Source organism: Cervus canadensis, chromosome 18, assembly GCF_019320065.1.
Source record: "Cervus canadensis isolate Bull #8, Minnesota chromosome 18, ASM1932006v1, whole genome shotgun sequence".
In the NCBI taxonomy this organism is placed as follows: Eukaryota; Metazoa; Chordata; class Mammalia; order Artiodactyla; family Cervidae; genus Cervus; species Cervus canadensis.
This window is the reverse complement of record NC_057403.1, coordinates 11,951,735-11,971,725: the sequence shown is the minus strand read 5'-3', so window position 1 is coordinate 11,971,725 and position 19,991 is coordinate 11,951,735. Positions and strand designations below refer to the sequence as shown.

The 19,991-nt window shown below is 52.6% G+C and overlaps 1 protein-coding gene across 1 annotated transcript; it reads right to left on the bottom strand.

Annotated features, from left to right (window-relative positions):
* Window positions 1–3,206: 3,206 nt before the first annotated feature.
* On the bottom strand, window positions 3,207–12,976 carry LOC122420524 (basic salivary proline-rich protein 2-like). Its single transcript, XM_043435683.1, has 6 exons — window positions 12,949–12,976; window positions 12,285–12,842; window positions 10,521–10,637; window positions 8,106–8,195; window positions 6,626–6,717; window positions 3,207–3,517 (listed from the first exon to the last, which is right to left on the bottom strand). Exons 1-6 carry the CDS (start codon window positions 12,974–12,976, stop codon window positions 3,335–3,337), a joined length of 1,068 nt encoding a protein of 355 aa, XP_043291618.1. The 3' UTR covers window positions 3,207–3,334.
* Between the last annotated feature and the right edge of the window lie 7,015 nt (window positions 12,977–19,991).

Here is a 19,991-nt window from a genome sequence, read left to right as displayed (position 1 = left end):
TCCCAGCATCATCTTTTAGGATTTGAAGCAGCTCAGTAAGAGTAAGTAGTGGTTCTAAACTTGGGCTTAGAGTGGGAAGAAATGCCACACAGGTAGAAACACACGTATGTGTTAATAGCATGTGCATTGGACTCAAACACAAAATATCTTTTACAGTGTGCATCGCAGTCACGGAAGTTCAAGGGTTTCCCTCCTTTTCTAACCATTCTCACCCCTCACCCATACTGATTTCAGTTTGGCCTCTAATCAGTTCAGGGTCAGTCATCTTTTTCGGCAAGGGTGTGTGGCAGGTATTTTAGAATCCTGGGCCATCAGGCCATTGCAGCTGCTCCTCTTTTGCATGAAAGCATCCCAGACAGCACCTAAAGATGAGTGTGGCTGTGTCAACACGCCCTTATTTACACAAACAGGCTCTGGGCTGGATGGTCATAGTCTGCCCACCTCTGACCTGGAGAATTTTCTGTACCAGCTCCTGCAGTACACAAAGCCAAGCTGCTCTCTGGCAAAGGGGCAGTTTGCAAAGAAAAGAGAACAGATAAACTGCTTTAAAGAAAGAGATGTTTTATGAAAATTTGAACCCTATGAATTGAAAGAATGTAACGTACAAATAGGCACATAGTGTGAAATTTGGCAGAAAATTTTAAATAGTAGTGTTTTTAAAAAGCTCCTCTGAGCCATGCTTTTCCCTCCAATAAATTGGGGATCATATTAGCTCATACTTCCTAGGACTCTGGAGACGGTCACATGAGATCATCTATGTAAAGTGCTCAGCATCATGCGTGACAGGCGGAAGCACCCAGGACATGTTACCATTTATCTCACATCAGCAGTAACTGGTTAATCTGGCCCAGGCAGGGGAGGTGTCCTGTGGGCAGGGCACTGGGCACCCTGAGATTCAAAGTGCCCAGAGGACCCTGCATGGACCCAAGAGTCCCCGAGACCCACCGATGAGATTGCTCCATGAGACTGTGCTCCCTCAGGCTCTCACAGCAGCAGGCCCACAGCCTCACTTCCGGGGGCTACAGTGTGTGATCATTCTGATAATCTAAGAGATCTAAAGCATTTTCCCGGTGGCTCGTTGGTGAAGAATCTACCTGCAGTGCAGGAGATGCAGGAGTCGTGGGTTTGATCCCTGGATCAGGAAGATCCCCTGAGGAAGGAAATGGCAACCCACTCCAGTATTGTTGCCTGCAAAATTCCATGGATAGAGGAGCCTGGCAGACTACAGTCCATGGTGTTGCAAAGAGCTGGACACGACTGAGCACTCAGCGCAGCACAAAAGATCTAAGCCAGTCCTGACACAGATCCTTCAGTGACCACAGAAATGCGCTGTATCTGTGGTGTCCAGTGCGGTAGCCACCGGCCATTTGGGGCCACTGAAATGTCCTGGATTCCTTTACATTGAAAGATCCACATGAAGTTATTGTGCTGGAGGCAAGAAAATTAAACCCGGATCCCTCTTAAATGCAATTCCGTGGTCACTGAAGGGTCAGTGTCAGGACTGGCTTCCCGGGCACCTTCCATCTGCCAGGTACAGTCCTGAGCACGTTACATAGACGAGCTCGACCAACCTTCACCAGAGTCCTGTGAAATAGGAAAGAAAATGACCCCCAACTTATAGGGAAGATACCCAGGCTCATGAGAGCTGTTTTTAAAGGTGGTTGTTTCAAATTTTGCACATATATCAAGAATATATTACTATTTTTATGTTTTACTTCATAGGATTTAAATTTTCATAAACTATATATTTTTTTAAAAAACATATCTGTTCACATTTCTGCCCAACCTGCACTTTTTTCTTAGAAAAGAACTACAGTCTTTAATGGAGATGTCCATGCATCATAACCAACATGAACCTTGTAATGAGGGGTGCACGTGATTGTGTGGACCCCCTTTTCCAAAAATCCCATATAAACTGACCTCTCACCTACCCGTTTGGACCAGTTCCTCACAGCTCTCCGAGAGGCTGTCTCCTGAGCTATAATCCCCACTAAATCCCCCAGATAAAATGGAAACTCTCACGCGTGTGTTTTCACCTCAGTGAACACCTCCTGTGGATTTTGTGGTGGTGGTTGTTAACTGGCACTATTGTGGCTACAGATACGTGCTACGCACATGTTCCAACTATTTCTGCAGCATCCGAAGAGGTAAGTGAAGGCAGTGTTGGAAGGTCTGAGTGTTGAAAGAGGCTCTCTGACTCACAGTTGTGTGAGCATCTGGGAATCTCCCCGTGTCCACCTCTGTGAGGTGGATACCATGATGGCTGAGGGCGTAGACTCTGGAGCCAGCCTGCCTGGGTTTGAATGTGGGCTTAGCTCCTTGTGATCTGTGTGACCTGAAGCAAGTGAGGTGGACTCTCTGTTCTCTTATCTCAGAAAGAAGGATAATAACAGAATGCAATTAAGGGAATCAAAATGTGTAAAGACATCAGCTCAGTGCCTCCCACATGGACGGTGCTCTAAAATGTTCATCATTCTAAATATTTGTGTAAAAGGGGAGGAGACCCTAGTCAGTGGGAGAGAGATACAGAACTGAAGAATAAGTTTATTCACTCGTGTATTCACCACAGCCTGGTGCTGGGGATAAATGAACATAACAGGTCTCGTCAGTGGTGGAAACAACAGCCATTCTCCTTTGCTATAAAACGGCTTCCCTGATGGCTCAGTGGGCAAAGAACTGCCTGCAATGCAGGAGACACAGGAGATGCAGGTCCAATCCCTGGGTCGGGAAGATCCCCTGGAGGAGGGAATGGCAACCCACTCCACTATTGTTGCCTGGAAAAACCCATGGACAGAGGAGCCTGGTGGGCTACAGTCCACGGGTCGCGGAGTTGCATTAAGTACACACACAACTTCGTTCTAATGATGGCAGCAATTAGGTAACACAGGAATGCCCAGCTACGGACTACACTTCCCAGCATCCTTTGCGACTAGATGTCATCATGTGACCCGCTCTGACCAATGAGCTGTGAGGAAAAGTGATCTGGGCTTCTTGTAGGAGTCGCCCTTTGAAGAACTGAAGCCTGTCTTCCCCTCTTCCCCTCTCCTCATCCCCCCACTTGCCCCGAACCAGAATGTGGACTGGGTGTGGGGGTGAGCCCTCTCCAGCCACGTGGCACAGGGCACCGAGGTCCAAGGACCCTGACTGCCCAACTCCACGGAGCTGCCCCGCCCCGGCCCTGGGAGTTTCACACACAGACCACAGCCTTGGGAGAGACAGCAAGTTGGGTTTATTGAAGCCGCCATATTGGGGGTTTCACATCACAGAAGCCCAGCATGCATGTTTGGGGGGCGCGCGGTTGGCCTGGAGCGGGAGGCCGGGGGCACCTCAGGATTCAGGAGATGTAGAGGACGCTGAGGCAGCACAGGGGACACTCCCAAGCCTGGATCTCCTGATACTTCGCACGAGGCTTCGAAGGGGAGGTGTACTTCGAGCCAGCTCTCGAACTTCCAGGAGAAGGTTGCGAATCAAACTCGGAGTCGTTCGAATCCATGTAGAAGGTGAAGCAAAAACCCGGCTGGAAGGAAAGAAAGACAACAGAGAGGAGAGAGGAGAACTTCAGTGCCCTGCGGGGAGGGGCCCCTCGCCCTTAGTTTGTGGGGCTGAGCACGGACTTCAGGGGCGACCCACCTGGGGTTGAATTGCTTCTTCGCCCACTACAGCTGGGGATCCTGAGGCAGATAACCTGCTCTTCCCTGGCCTCAGTTTACATTTCTGTATAATGGACTGTAAGTAACTGTTCCCTCACAGAGGCGCCTAAGGACTGAACGAGGTAATCCAAAAAAAGGATCATTAAATGTAACAATGTTTGCCGCTTTGTGAGAGCTGGAAACTCGTCAGCTGTGACAATGTTTGCTTTGCTGGTTTTCTTAAAACCATCTGCTTTCCTAAAAAATTAAACACTTCTTCCCAATAGAAAGCATCACCCACGGTGCTGGCAGTATTGAAGCTGTAGTGATTTCTGGGAGGACTACTATTTCTATCCAGTGGTTATTGAGCATTTAGGCCGCTTCAGCCTGAATGACATGTTAGGTCCCACTTAATCCTTATGAGGAGGCCTCTGATCTTATTTCTCCATCCTGCAGATGAGGAAATAGGGGTAGGGAGGCACTGATAAGCTTTCCCACTCTGGCATTTGATCAGATGTATAGGTGGGGACCATGCTGCACTCAGGATTAGAAGTGACTACATAACCTTGATTCTCCAGGCAAGAATATTAGAGTGGGTTGCCATGCCCTCCTCCAGGGGAGCTTCCCAACCCAGGGATCAAACCTGTGTCTCCTGTATTGACATGTGAGTTCTTTATCACTAGCACCACCTGGGAAGCCCATTCTTCCAGGGAAGCGCAGCACAGATGTGAACCCACTTCATCCTCCTGGTAACCTCACGTGGGGTTCCTACTGCCCTGTTTCACAGGTGAGAAAACTGAGCCACAGAGGAGTTCGGGAGCTGGCCCCAGTTCCCACAGCTGGTAGTTGCTGAAGCTGGGTTTGAACCCAGTGCTGAGACTCTGGAGTTGGGGCCCTTAGCCTCAGAGGGCTGGGATGCCAGCTGGGAGGCTTGGGGTGGGCAGGACGGTGTTCCTTCCACACGGTGCCATCACCTCTGCAGAACTGTCCTTCCCCTATTCCTGGGTTACCAGCCCTTCCCACTTGTGACATTTGGGATCCAGATCCTTCTTGCAGTGGGTGGGGCAGAGGCATCCTGAGCATTGCAGGAATGCTAAGCAGCATTCCTGGCCACCGGATGCCATTAGCTCGACCCCTTCAATTGTGACAAAAAATGTTTCCAGACATTGAAGGTGTCCCCTGAGGGACAAACTGCCTCTGGATGAGAATCATCACCTCATCCCTTTCTTGTGTTCTCCAGGTTTGGGGAAAGGGAGGGGTCGTCTTCCCCTGTATTCCCATGATCAGGTGACCTGGCCTGGGGCCACTGAGGTCCTGCATCACCTCAGCTGATGATTGGTTCTGTGGAGGACACAGGACCTGGAAGGACCAATCAGAATGCTCTCTGCTTCTAGGTTATTTAGTGGATCTACAAGTGTCTCTCCAATGAGTTCCTATTAGAAATAGGAAAGTCAGACATTATTCAGCGAAGAAATGGGACAAGCATCTTGGCCCAATGGATCAAAACTCGCATCACCAGTGATGGCGCACAGACCTCATGTGCTTCAAAACGTGATATTCTGAGAAGGACACGGCATCACTTAGGTGGTGCTCCAGAGATCATAGCTTATCCTGAATCTCAGTCACAGGGAGGTGGTCAAAAATACACCCAATAAACCACAATATGGGATGGGTGTGACTCTGGACTTCAAAATGGTCAGTGCCATAAAAGGCAAACAAGGCTTAGGAGACTGTCTAGCTTAAAGAAAACTACAGATACGTTACTAAGTACAATCCCTCCCCTAGACTAGACCTTGTGTTGGAGGGGAAAGAACGCCAAATGGACAGTATGTAGCAAATTATTAATATCAAAACCGGTACAGGGATAAGATGAAGTGTGTATCAGGGTTGAATGCAGGAAGGTGACAATAGCCCCCCTTTTATAACAGAATATTGTATTTCTAAGGCAACCCACACTTAGGTATATTATGTGTATATATACTGTAATAAATATACATATATAGCACTAGCATGTTACATTTTATTAAAGAAAATATGTAAATAGAAAAAATGTCAGCAATTGGCGAATTTGGATGATCTTTATACCGTCTGTGACTTTCTTTTCTAGTATAATTTCTAAACAGTCCTCCCCGGGACTGCGGCAGGCACTAGTAGGAAAGACATTCTCGCAGGCAGCTGACCCAGGGCCTCCCCGGACCCCTCCCAGTGGGCCCCCCTGGTTCTCACCACGGTCCCTCCAGCCTCCCTTCCTGCCTGTTAAGAAGCCCAGAGACAGAGCCGACGCCTCATTGGCCAAGGATGAGTCACGTGCCCAGCCCAGGACCAATCACCGGGAACCTTGGCACTGCCGGCTCTGATTGGTCAGGGGCGTACCTGGCGCTGGTCCAAGGATGGGATCAGATCCGCCCAAAGTGCGTGGAGACAAGTGGTCCCCCCAGAAAAGTCAAGGGTGTTAGGAGGAGAAGGAGGACTGGTACCCAGGTGGACAAGGCCGCAGCTGCCTTTGCAGGAGGGACCGTTCCCTAATTCATTGCTTCATTTAATCAGCCCGAGTCTATACAGTGCCTGACGCGGGCTACATCTGATCTAGATAGGGGGATATGTCACTGCACAACACGGGGGCTCCCACTGACATCCTCCCACTGAACTACTCTCATAAGGGAGACAGATTAGGAACAAACAGATAAATGGTATAATCTCAAGTAGCAATAATAATGCTGAAGAAATTCAGCAAGGCAAGGGGTTGGGGAGGCAGTGTTCATGGAGGAGGTGACACAGGAGCAGAGGGTGGCATTAGCAAAGAGAAGGAGGCAGGAACGAGGGCAGCACCCTCAAGGAAAACCATCCCCCCCCACAGGATGGGGCCACATCCGGGACGAGGGAGGGGCAAGGGGCACCCAGGCACCCAGGTCTCTGCTGGGCGGAGAGGGTGGCTGATAAGCCTGACCTCTCAGGCCCAGGGTTCTCTGGTCAAAGCAGAAAACAAGCAGACTCACCATGGGGCACGTTGGCACCCGTTTGGCTGACACTCTTGCATTCTTCCTGGCGGGCTCCCTTCGCTGACCAGCAGTGCTCTCAAAAGGCAGGGCTGAGCGAGGAAGAAAGAGGCATGAGGCCGTCTTGCCCGCTGCGGCTTGAGAAACTCGATAATAATAAAATGCTCATCATGAAGCCAGTGACCATGGCTAATACGTGTGGAGTATCTGCTATGTGTCAGGCACGCCTTTCAATATTTTGCAGGTACTAGCTCGTTTGGTTGTTCATGATAACTCTCTGAGATGGGCACTGTATTCATCCAACTTTAGAGACAAGGAAACACAGAGGTGAGGACACGTGCCAAGGTTGCACAGCAGAGCCTGCAGAGATGCATGAAGTTGCATCCTGAAGGTCCCCAGGGAACAGACAGGGAATGTCAGCGAGTGGAGAGGCTGGCGTTAGACAACAGGGGCTCTGGAGATAGTGGCACCCTGGGGTACCCGTGCCCAGGAGGAAGGCACAGCTGACACGCAGGTGCCAGTGGGGCACGTCTCTCCAGAAAACACTCGGGTTTTCCCACAGAAGACAGACATGTCGGTTTGGAGTGAAAGTTCCTGCTATTTCAAAGCTGTCCACAAACCCATCGATTTCCTTACAGACTCCTCCACTCCTGGGAATGGAAGCCGGCCTCTCTCTGGAGGACTGTCCCGGCCACCTGTGCAAACATCCCCTCAGATGCTGCCATCTGCCTTTTTAAACATATAGTCCTGGATCCACTCCCCTGTGTGCTGTCTGACCCAAGTATAGTCCTATTTCTACCTGCATTTATTGTCATCGTCAAAGACTGGGAATAACCCAAATGGCCACCTGCAGGGACCTGGTTAAGCTTCCCTGATGGCTCAGTGGTAAAGAACCCGCCTGCCAGTGCAGGAGACACAGAGCCCTGGGTTCAATCCCTGGGTCAGGAAGATCCCCTGGAGGAGGAAATGGCAACCCACTCCAGTACTCCTGCCATGGACAGAGGAGCCAGGCAGGGTTACACCCTGTAGGGTCACAGAGTCGGACATGACTGAAGCAACTTAGCACACACACGGCCAGACAGCCCGTGGAATCCCAGCAGCCGGAACACAAACCGGGCATCTTGTGGGGAGGGTCCTCGAGATGGACGGGGACACGGTGCTTAAGGTCAAAGACCCCCAGGCCAGATGGGTTCAGATCCCACCATAAGCTGATTATTCCCACTTGTCACCCTTCAGATTTCCCATCTGGAAAACAAGGTAATTCCTGTCCCTCCCTTATTGTGAAGCATGCGTGACTGGATGTGTGGAAAGCCTTGGACTGTGACTGGAAGATTCTCAGTGTCAGAGCAGAAATAAATGAAACAAGACACTGTAGGAATGAATGGGGCCAGTCTTCAGTGTCCACGCTTCCCCCTATCAGTCTTTCCCTGAGGCCTCCCCACTCCCGCCTGCCCATGGCTTCCTCCCCACTGGGTCTCACCTCTTCTCTGCGGAGGCCTGGTCTGCACCTCCTCCCTTCCCCGGCCCCCGATGGTGCTCAGAGGCAGCATGGTGACCCCACTGCTGCTCCCTGCAGACAGAAGACAAAGCGGTCAGTGCCTGGGCGGCGGAGCCAGGGGGCCCGGGTGTGGCTCTTGGAGGTCGGGTGGACTCAGACAGCCCCATCCCCTCCCCACATCTCCAGATCCCCAGCATCCAAGGGGATGTGCTGGCAATGCCTCCTCCTGGTTCCCTCCAAGGCCCAGGGTGTGGCCTCTGGGGAGAGCGGTTGTCATGGCGCCCGGCAAGGACAAGGGCAGGGCTCGTGGTACCTGGGGCTTACCCACTTCAAAACTAGAAAAACTATGACACGAAGGGCCGGGACCAGGAAGCTGCAGCTCGGCTCACTGGGCACCAAAGGAGCCTCTGGGGCCTGGCATACAGCAGGCGCTCCGTAAGTGCACGCACGGAGCAGTCCCCGTGCTGTGTTTCAGCTCCGCCCCAGGGCTACCAGGCAGCCTGACCCAGGGGTTCAGACAGGCCGGCCCCTGCTGTGCTCCGGGCATCCAGGTCCGGGAGGCATCAGTCCCGCCCTCAGGACCGAGGTGAGCGGAGGGGCGGGGCCCCAGACCCCCCAGCACAGCCCTGGGGCGGGGCCGGCCCTGCAGGGAGGGGTTTAGCACAGGCTCAGTGTGGGGACCCCACCTCCGCCCCAGCATCACCCTGGGCAGGACCTGGGCTCTGTGTCTGGGGAGTGGACTTGGGGCAAGTCCAGCCTGCTAGTCACTAACTGGGGATCTCAAGATTTAACAGCAGCAACAAGAAACACACAGGACCCTGAGATTTGAGTTTCAGACACACAGATCATTTTTTAGCATAAGTGTCTGTGAACACGGCATGGGACGTGTCTCTACGTGACATAAAAACTCATTTTGTATTTATTCTGCTAAATTGTGTTTCAGTATTGGCAAGGCCCAGGGAATATTTGGAACGTACCTACACTAAAAGATAATTCATTATTTATCTGAAATTTCAGCTTAAGTATTTATCCTGGGAAGCCCCAGTTTGGGGGTATTTAACCTCTTGTGCTGTCCGCTTTCCCCTCCACAAAAGGAGCAGAATGATGATATGTGAGGATTAAGTAGGATTAAACGCATGTCAAGTATTGAGAACACAGTCTGACCCAGACTCAGGCAGTCCCGTGTTGGATCCAAGCCTATCGCTGTTGGGGGAGGTCAGGAGGCCTCCCCCCACCGCCTCCCACCCACCTTCCCTGAATCACTGTCTCTGACGCTGGGACCCTCCAGCCTGACCTCTGACCTCGGACCTCCCCAGCGCCCCTCCCCATCAGTCCAGGGCCTCGTCCTGGGCCAGGTCGTCCAGGGAGAGAAACCCTGCAACAGGGAGAAGCCCCCCGGTCACCGAGCCGCTGAGGCCCAGGGGCAAGGGGCGGGTCACCAGGTCAGGGGGGTTCAGAACTGGGGCGGCCCTCCGGGACCCTCAGAGCTGGGACGACCCCCCAGGAACGTGGTGACCCCCTCGGGGCCTCTCCCGCACTCTGGCTCTCCATGAGGCGCTCCAAGACTCTGAGGCACCCGGGGCGCCCAGAGGTGTATTTGAAAGACCCGAGAGCCACCAGAGGTGAAGACTCAAGCCGCCATGCGCATGCCGTCCCCGCCGGTCCACCTTGCACCCCCGCGCCCGGCGCCTCCCCAGAGGCCACCCCTCCGGGAGGCGCCCCCCCTCCCCGCAACCAGACACGACCCCCCAGAATCCCTGGAGGTTGACAAGCCCGCTTCCAAGTCCTCACTCAGCCACGCATCATCATGGGCATCCTCAGAGGACCTCCAAATGCCTCCAGAAGTTCCCCTGCCCCAGACTCCCCTCTGGACTGCCCCCCAGAAATAATATCTGGATGTTCTCTTTGGTCAGGGCTGTGCCTGGACCCATGATCCCCACCTGACCTCCCCTGAGTCCTGCAGCGCCCCTCAAACTCCCACCTCCTCCCGCAAGCCAAGAAGTCCACAGGTCTGCTCCTTGTGCTCCCTAAAACCTGGGGACCAGGAGGGGGTCCCCGTCACCCCCTCTTGCAGACACCCCAGCCTCCTCTCCCCGCTGCAGTCTTTGTTCCTCCAGGTGACCCCAGAAACCCTCAGACTTGGGAGGGGCCGGGGGGGGGGTGGGGCTCAGAAGGTGAGGCCGCCCTCAGGGATAATCGGTTCCTCAAGGGGCCCCACCGCCCGCCCCATCGGGTCTCAGCGGCCCCAGGCCACGCCCCTGCGCCCCACCGCACCAGGAGGCCCCCGCGCATCCTCCCTGGGTGCCCCCCTCCGTGCTTCTCGCGGAGACCCCACAGCGCCATTCTGCCCGAAAGTGAAAGGCGGAGACCCTTCAGGGCCGCGGCCGCGAAACTGACCTCGAGACTGACATCGCGACCCGGGTCTCTCTTCGACCCTGGGCACGAGCGGGATGGGGGGCCCGGTGCTTTTCCTTGACGCCCGGACAGGGCTGGCTCTGGGGATGCCCGCGGAGCCTGTGGACAAACCCGAGAGAATGAATGCGGCTGGTTGCTCGGCGACACAAGCCCCTCGCCCCCGCCCCCAAACCCCAAACGTTGTTAAGTCAGGTGGTTAACACGGTCTCTGACACCCGCACAGGCGTCGGAATGTTCACCGCAATTTCATTATTCGTGGGGAGGGTCCCGTGCCTCTTCCTCCAGGAAGACCCCCAGCCTGCCAGCATCACGGTCCCTCTTCTGAGGTGTCCCTACTGGACCTCAGCGCACGGCCCCTCCCCCAGCGCCCCTCCCCCACTGTCCCGGCCAGGCCTTCCTGGGAAAGGCACAGAGGCTCAGGCTTCAGAGACCCAGGGGTGGGGGGCCGCTGGGGACCCCTCGGGGGTGGGGGGAGGGGTGGGTCCTGCAGGATCACAGACACACAGTGACTCCCTCCCGCGAGCTGATCCCCTGCCTGGGACTCTCAGACTCCCAACTCCTGGGACTCTCAACAACTCTCAGACACACCCCGGCCCCAGAGCCCCAGGTGTGCAAATGAAGACGCACTTGTAGATCCGGAAACACACGCAGATGGGCAGTAACACAACCTGAGGTTCAGGAACGCTCAGGCACATGCACACACACACACACACACAGATGTGCAGATACACACAGCTTCAAATACTGGGCACTTCCAGGCACACACACTCAGGACACACACATTTGCACACTCAGATCTCAAAGGACACCCTGTGGGACATTCAGACCACCTCTGTCTGACACCCCGGGGTCCACCCTCAGTCTCACCCGGGGCCCATCTCCCCAGAGGCCTCCCCCTCTCAGAGCCGCCCCCCACCCCGTCACTCCCCTTTACACTCTCTCCAGATGGTTTCCTTTAAACCTCAGAATCACTCCTTTGGGAGTATAGGCTTGGAAAAAATTGAAACCTACGAAGAAATCAAATCAGATAGATATGCAGAGAGACACCCTGGCGTGTCTCTCTCAGACAGCCTCAGAGACACCCAGGCGTGCACACAGACACACACATACCCACACCCACACTGCAGTCACAGACATTCCTGCAAAATCAGAGACACCCCCTCAGCTCGCGGGCCTTTTGGAAACGCTAAGACCCACTCACAAACCCACACACACAAACGTGCAGATTCAGGTTCACGGAGCTTGAAAGAGCAGACAACCCGGGCAGACACGCACGTAAGAACTTGCAGAAACACCTATTTTCAAACAGATACTTTGGACACGGGGGCATAAAGACACAGACGCCTGGGCAGACACGTTTGCAAAGCCAGAATCGGCCTCCAGACCCAGGATCCCCTCGGGCTGGCCCCCGGGGCAGACCCTGGGTCTCCCCCAGAGGCCGCCCCCCTCAGAGGCGCGCCCCCGGCGCTCTCCCAGCCCCCGCCGGCCGCAGGCGCGGGCGCGCAGACACCCGAGGCTCCAGAACGCTCCGGCAAGCGCGCTTCTCGCCAGCTTGCTCCGGTGCCCCCGAAAGGCTCCGAAGGGGCTCCTTGCCCCTCCGCGTCCCCCAGACTCCCCTCTAGGCTCCCCCAAGTCAGCCTCCTGGGCTGCCTCCGGCCGTTCCGGAAGGAGCCCCCGGCCCCGCCGCCTCCCCGGAGCGCCTGGTCCGCCATGGGAGCCGCGCGGCGCGCAGACCGGCCCTCGTACCTCCTGGCGGCTCCGGGCCGGGCGCCTGCTCCTCCTGCACCTGCCCCGGGAGGAGGCCCAGCCAGGCCCTCACCCGCACGGCCCAGTCCTCCTCGCTGCCCTCCAGCCTGCTGTCTTGCCGGCGGCCCGAGGAGCCCTCGGACCACGAGTCGCCTGCCTCGCGCCTCAGAAGGGTCTGAGGACTGCGGCCGCCCTCGGGGAGCCGCGGACTCCTCGGGGGGCTCCCCGGCGCGCGCGTCCGCGCCCCGCCGCCCGGAACGCACCCGCACCTCCCGGCGGGGTGCCTCCGCCCTCCCCGCGGCGACCCCGCAGCGCCAGCCCGCCGCCCCCCGCCCGGCACTGCGCACTCGCCCGGATGGCGCAGACCCTTCGGAGGCGCGGCGGCGGGACGGCCCCCCCGAAGCCGGCGGCGACTCGGCGCCGGGCTGCCCAGGGGCACAGAGTCGGGGCGGGCCGGCCTCGCGGCAGGGGTTCCCTGCAAACGCGCCTGGGGAGCCCCGGGACAAAAGCGCGGTAGGAGCGGCTCGCGACCGCAGACCCCGCCCCGGTCCACAGGGACTGAGATCGAGTGGTTCCAACAGTGTCCGAGACGAAGTGCACCAAGCGCTCCTGCTGCTCTGGTTCTCTTGTTACCAGAGTTGAGGACTGGAAATTCTGGCCTCACACCCGCTGTGAGCCCGGCGTCCCGGCATCACTGTCTCCCTGGCGGTGGTGGGGGGGGTCCACCTGCTCCCCCCGCGCCCCTCCCCCACCTGGACCCCGCCCGGGCCCAGGTCTTCCAGGAGACGTGGGGTTCACAGGGAAGAACCCTGTTATACTGCAGAGACCCAAGGGCCTGGATGCCCGCGAGTGGGGGTGGGGAGGGCTGGGGGCCGGGGGCCCGCCCTGCACAATCATCTGATACAGTGACCCCCAGGCTCGCCCACACACTCAGTGATGCTCACAATGGCCTACTCGCAAACCCCCAAGATGTCCCCTCAACCTCCCAGGCCTGCTGGCGACAAGCGAGACCCACTTGGCGGATGGGCACACACGTGGGGAAACACACTTCGCCTGGGCTGTCTGTTAAGGATGGTCCCTGAGTGCATGCCCAGGTGTGTCCAACTCTTCCGACCCCATGGGCTGTAGCCCGCCAGGCTCCTCTGTCCACGGGATTCTCCAGGCAAGAACACTGGAGTGGGTTGCCATTTCCTCCTCCAGGGGATCTTCCCCACCCAGGGATTGAACCCATGTCTCCACGGGCAGGCAAATTCTTCACCATTGAGTCACTGGGAAGCCCAAGGATGCTCACTGGGCAGACCTTAATCAAATGGACTCTTGGGACAAGAAGTGAGAAATGCTGTCTTCCCTTCAGGGAGCAGGATTCCAGCTGAGATCCAGGGCTTTCATGTCCTGGAAGAAAGGGGGAATGGATCGAGGGGAGACTTGGTTTCAGCAAGAGTGGTGAAACCCTCCAACAGGATAAAATATTATACAGAAAGGAGTACATCTCCCTCCCCTCCAGCTCTCCTGGCCGTGCTTCCTACTGAAGGTAACCTCCACTAGCGTTAGCCAACTTCCTATCTATGCTATCAGAGATAAATATCTATTCATTTATTTGTATGCTTAATTGTAGGTTAATTTATGCATGTTTATGCATGTGTATATTTAAATAAAAACAAGTACCTTTCATCTGCCCCATCCCTATTTCTTTCTTTAACATGAATGTTATCCTATCATACACACTCTTGCTTTTTTTTTTTAGCTAACAAATGAATATATTTTAGAAATTTTGTCATATCAGTCTATACAGTACTGCCTCATTCTTTTTAACAGCAGTAGACTATCCCACTGAGTGACTTTACCATGATTTGTATAACCAGTGTCCAAAGGCTGGACGCTTAGGTGGTTTCTGGTCTTTTCTTACTACCAACATGACTGGAATAACCTTTGAAAGTGTGTCATCGCATACAATGGGAAGCTCATCAGCACAGGATTTAGAGCAGAAAGTACTGCGTCAGAGTATATGTACATTTCAAATTTGGGAGCAGCTCTTTCCAAAGCGCCCTTCACAAAGAGGACCAGAGGAGACTCTGACTAACAGTACATGTGGACAGGCCAAGTCCGTATATAGGAGCACATTTAAAAATCTTTACAGAAAGCTGGGTCAAAACACGATTAAAAACAGTTTCATTTCTTCACTCTTAATTACTGTTTCCGCTCTCCCAACTTCTGATTGTGTGGTTGGTCTGTCTCTTATCTATTTATAAGAGTTCTTTCCATATTAAGGATATTGGTCTTGTCTGTGTAATGTGTACTGAAATTACCTTTGATGAGTTTCTTATTCATACACTGACTTTCTTTATGGTGTTGGTAAAATATTTTCAAATGAATAACTTAATTGACTATCAAGTTCCAAGCTTGATCTGCAAATCAGAAGTCATGGGCAGTGCTGCATTCCTGGACACGAGGGGATGGGTGAATATGAAGGCAGCTTGAAAAACCTCAGACACGGAGGTCAATTAAATATTTGCAGATTTAAACACACACGCCTTGCACTTGCTGAGACTTACTTGGCTCTAATTCAATTTAACCCATCCTAAATTAAATGAACCCTTATGAACCCACTGGTGTGTCTCCCAAATCATTCCCACCTTGGAACCCAGCGCCTCTCGTGGCTCAGGCCAGACTCCATGAAGCCATCCAAGACGCTCACCTCCCCCTTTGTCTTCCACATCCAATCCCTAGCACACCCTTTGGCTCAAGCTTTTATCTTTGAATCCTGAAGCTACACAGAAGCAGCGATCAGTCACCTTTCTTTTCAAGGATCTACCTCATGGCAAGATTTTTAGCCTTTCTGGGCCAATAAGTCACTGTCGCGGCTAAAGGACTTTGCCTTTAAGCAGCCCAGACTGAAGGAAGAAATGGACGTGGCTGTGCCAAGAAGTCCTTATTTGCACAGACAGGCTGTGGGCTGGACGGCTGCAGTCTGCCCACCTCTGACCTAGAGAGTTTTCTGTGTCAATTCCTGCAGTAGACGAAGACAAGCTGCTCTCTGGTGAAAGGGCAGTCTCGGCAGAAATGTAAACAGCTATGCTTTATTTCTTTAAAGATATATTTTATGAAAATTTGAATTCCATGAGGCTGAAAGAGTGTAATATAAAGAGTAGCCAGAGAGTCCTGATTTACATTCAAAAACTGAAATAATAACCTTTAAAAACAGCTCTCACGAACCTGAGGTTTCTCCCCTATAAATTGGGGGTCATATTAGTTCCTACTTCCTAGGACTCTGGTGAAGGTTACAAGAGATCATCTATGTAAAGTGCTCACCACCACGCGTCACAGATGAAAGTGCCGGGAAATGTTAACATTTGTCGAACGTCATCAGTAATTGACTGGTTAATCTGGTCCAGGCAGGGGAGGTGTCCTGCAGGCCGGGCACCAGCCAACCTGCCTCAAAGTGCCCAGAGGACCCTGCGTGGAGCCAAGCGTCCCCAAGACCCACTGATAAGATGCTCTGTAAGACCGCACTCTTTGGGGAGCTCACAGTGCCCTGTCCAGATCCTCGTTTTCCAGGGGCTATAGTGAAAGTGAAAGTCGCTCAGTCGTGTCCAACTCTTTGCGACCCCATGGACTGTATAGTCCATGGAATTCTCTAGGCCAGAATACTGGAGTGGGTAGCCTTTCCCTTCTCCAGGGGATCTTCCCAACCCAGGAATCGAACCCGGGTCTCCTGCATTGCAGGCGGATTCTTCACCAGCTGAGCTATCAGGGAAGCCCTAGGAACTCTGGTGTGCTAATTCTGATACCCAAGCCATCTGAGCCAGTCCAGACACAGACCTCCAGGGACCATGGAAATGTTCTTTATCTACCGTGTTCAGCGTGGTAGCCACTGGCCACATCTGGCCACTGAAATGTAGCTGGCGGGGCTGAGAAATTGTTTTGAACTTAATGTTTAATTCATTTACATAGAAATGTCTTTTTTTGACAATCACAGGTTTCTGATAATCTTCAACTCATACCACTGAACTGAGTAAGAAATTGAAGAATTCTAATGGAGAAGCTGATGGCTTCATAAACTGCTAACAGAAGTTTAAGATCAACAAGGATTCGTTACACAGGACCGAGTGAAGGGATGAATATCCTTTCAATTTTTACGGCTTTTTGTCTGAAATGCTGGCTTTAATCTTTGTTTTCTAGACGTAAGGAAGCATTTCGCTTTCATTTAGTTATGACAGCAATTTGGTAAATTATACCTTTGTAAGCCAAAGTGAAACGTTTATATTGTCTCTCTACCTGATCCTTCCAGAATTTGGAAGCCCTTAGCAAGTATTCTTATCTGCATAAATTCAATAAGAATCTCTTCTTTAACAGGGTATAAATGGAAACATAGTTGAGAATGTGCATAGAGTATAACCAGACAGCTTTAAAGAACCCAGGTGAACTTTAAAGAGTCACAAAGCTCCTAGGAAACATAGCCTGGTACCTTGCTTCAGAGTTCCTAGCAGCATTCCCAGGTGAACAAGGAATGACAGCTGCTGGCAGACGCAGGAATCTCAGTGTGCGTTGGAGGCCTTCCTTGAGAAGACAGGAAACCCCCCAAATCTGTAGATTCTGCTGTGAAATCTGACTCATCTGTGGTGAGGACTGCTGGCCTCCAATCATCTCACAACCATGCTCAAGCGCAGGAGAAATTATTCTCAGACCAGGAAAAAAGGAGATGGCATCAGAAGTAGACAGCTATCCCAAGAGGCCAGACCTGACCCATGTGAGGTGAAAGTGTTGGTCACCCAGTCGTGTCTGACTCTTTGCGACCCCATGGACGGTAGCCCGCCAGACTCCTCTGTCCATGGAATTCTCCAGGCAAGAATACTGGAGTGGGTTGCCATGCCCACCTCCAGGGGAGTCTTCCCCACCCCAGAATTCAAACCTGGGTCTCCTGCATCAGAGGCAGATTCTTTACAGCCTGAGCCACAGGGAAGCCCAGATCTGACCCATATAACTCTTTATCTTTTTTTTTTTAATTGTGAGGACTTTTGCGTGTGAAGGAAATGTTTTTCTATCATGAGCAGAATCGTATGCAGCGTTTAGAAACTATTCCAGTTGTTGGGCTTATGGTCAGTTACCTACGTGGAGGACTACTGGCTTACTTTGGTGGATTTCTCTTCGCCGGTGCTCTAATTCGATGGTCCTTGCGAAACTTATTCTAGAAGAAAGAAATTATTCTTCTGTTGGGGCCATTTTGTAAACTGAAGTATAGTTGGTTTATATTAGTTTTGGGTGAACAACATAGTGATTTAATATTTTTATAGATTATTTTACATTTGCTTATTTATAGTAGATCATTTATGTGATTTAAAGTTATTAAAGTCATTGCAAAATAATGGCTATATTTCACTGTGCTGCATAATACACCCTTGTTGCTTACTTGTTTTATACATAGCAGTTTGTGCCTCTTAATCAGATACCCCTCTCTTGGCCCTCCTCCCCTCCCAAGTAACCACTAGCTTATTCTCTACATCCATGAGTTTGTGTTAGTCCTCAGTGATGTCCGACTCTTTGTCTCCCCATGGGCTGTAGTCCACCAGGCTCCTCTGTCCATGGAATTCTTCAGGCAAGAATACTGAAGTGGGTTGCCATTGCCTTCCCCAGGGGATCTTCCTGACCCAGGGATTGAACCCAGGTCTCCTGCACTGCAGGCAGATTCTTTACCGACTAAGTCACCAGGGAAGCCTTGAGTCTGTTTCTATTTTGTTATATTCATTTGTTTGTTTTACTGTTTAGATGCCACATGTAAGTAATAATATAGAGTATTTATCTGACTTATTTCACTAAGCCTAATACCTTCCGTGTCCATCCACATGGCAGAATTTCATTCTTTTTTTATGACTGAGTAGTATTTCACTGTGTGTGTGTGTGTGTGTAAGATGTTATATGTGTAGGGATCCAACCCACAGCTCCTGCACTGGAATTTCAGAGTTTTAACCACTGGAAGAAGTCCCAAGAAATGTTCATTATTCTAAATATTTGCTTAAAGGGAGGAGATCCTCATCAATAGGAGAGAGACACAGAATTGAAAAGTAAATTTTTTTCACTCATGTGTTCATCACAGCCTAGTGCTGGGGATAAATGAACATACCAGACCCGGTCAGCAGTGAACACAATGGCCATTCTCCTTTGCTATAATAACAGGAGCTATTAGCTGACACAGGATTGCTCAGCTTCTCTTGCAGCTATTTATGGTCATGTGACTAGGCTCTGGCCAATGAGGTTTAAGGAAAACTGGTCTAGGCATCTTGGAGGAGTTTCCCTTTGAGGGTCTAAAGTGTGTCTTCCCTTCCCCTCATTGTCCCCCTTCCCCCTGAGCCAGAATGTGGACTTAGTGTGGGGGGTGAGCCCTCTCCAGCCACAGAGCCCCCAGGTCAAAGGACCCTGGCCGCCCAGCTCCATGGGGTGGCCACATCTTGGCCCCTGAGAGGTTAACACACAGACACCCACAAGAGAGAGACGGCAAATTGGGTTTATTGAAGCTGCTGTATCGGGGGTTTCACATCACAGTAGCCCAGCAGGCACCTCTGGGGAGAGCGCAGATGCTCTGGGGCAGGAGGGGGCGGGGGGCTCTCGGGATCTAGGAGAGGCAGAGGATGCTGAGACAGCACAGGGGACACTCCCACGCCTCGATCTCCTCGTGGTCTGCACCAGGCTTGGAGGGGGAGGAGCAGCTTGAGCCGGGCTTCGAGGTGTCCGGGTCAGACTGGGAATCAGAGTCGGAGTCATCCGTTTCCAGGTAGTAAGCAAAGCAGACACTTGGCTGGAAGGAGAGAGAACAGAGACGCAAGAGGGGAATGTCACTCCCCGGGCGTCCGCTCACCCTTAGTGTGGGAGCTGAGCCCCGGCACCCAGGGGGGACCACGGGGGGCTGGATTCCAACTTGCTTACAAACAGCTGGGGGCTCCGGGGCAAGTGACCTGACCTTCCCCCACTTCCGTTTACAGTTCTGTTTAATGAAATAAAAGTAACTGCTTCCTCGGGGCGGCTGAGGACTGAATAGGATAATCTAAGAAAAGGATCGTTAATGTTTGATGCTTAGTGAGAGAGGGTTTTGCACCTACTCAGTGTCCTCATCTTGGCAAAACCATTCGGCCTCTCTTCCCGCGTGTCTCAGCCTCCACACTAAGGATATTTTGGGTCCAGATCATCCTTTGCATTGGGGGGCAGGGGGCTGTGCTGGGCATTGCAGGGTGCTGAGAGAGATCTCTGGTCTCTACCCTTAGGGTTCCCTGGTGGTTCAGTGATAGAGTCCACCTACAATGCAGGAGACCCAGGTTCCATGCCTGGGTTGGATCTCTGGGTCAGGAAGATCCCCTGGAGAAGGGAATGCCTACCCATTCCAGTGTTCTTGCCGAGAGAATCCCATGGACAGAGGAGCCTGGTGGGCTACAGTCCATGGGGTCGCAAAGAGTCGGACACAACTGAGCGACTAATATTTTCACACTTTCACACAAAGATACATTACTAAGCACAATACCTGGCCCAGAATGGACCCTGTGGTCTGGGGAAAAGAATGAAAACAAGGGGGCATGTAGCTAATTCATAAAACAGGAATATGGACAGAGATTATATGAAGGTGTGTCTCAAGGTGAAAAGCCTGAATGTTGCAACAGCCCACACTTATGTAAGACTATATTTTACGTCTAAGGTCATAAAGACTGAGGAATGTATGTATAA

Coding starts and splice junctions, on each gene's coding strand:
- LOC122420524 (XM_043435683.1), bottom strand. CDS start 12,976: ATGCCGGGACGCCGGGCTCACAGCGGGT. Junction 10,638..12,284: donor CGGCCCGGAGCCGCCAGGAG/GTACGAGGGCCG, acceptor GTTTGTCCACAG/GCTCCGCGGGCATCCCCAGA. Junction 3,518..6,625: donor GGGTGCCAACGTGCCCCATG/GTGAGTCTGCTT, acceptor CTTTCCTTCCAG/CCGGGTTTTTGCTTCACCTT.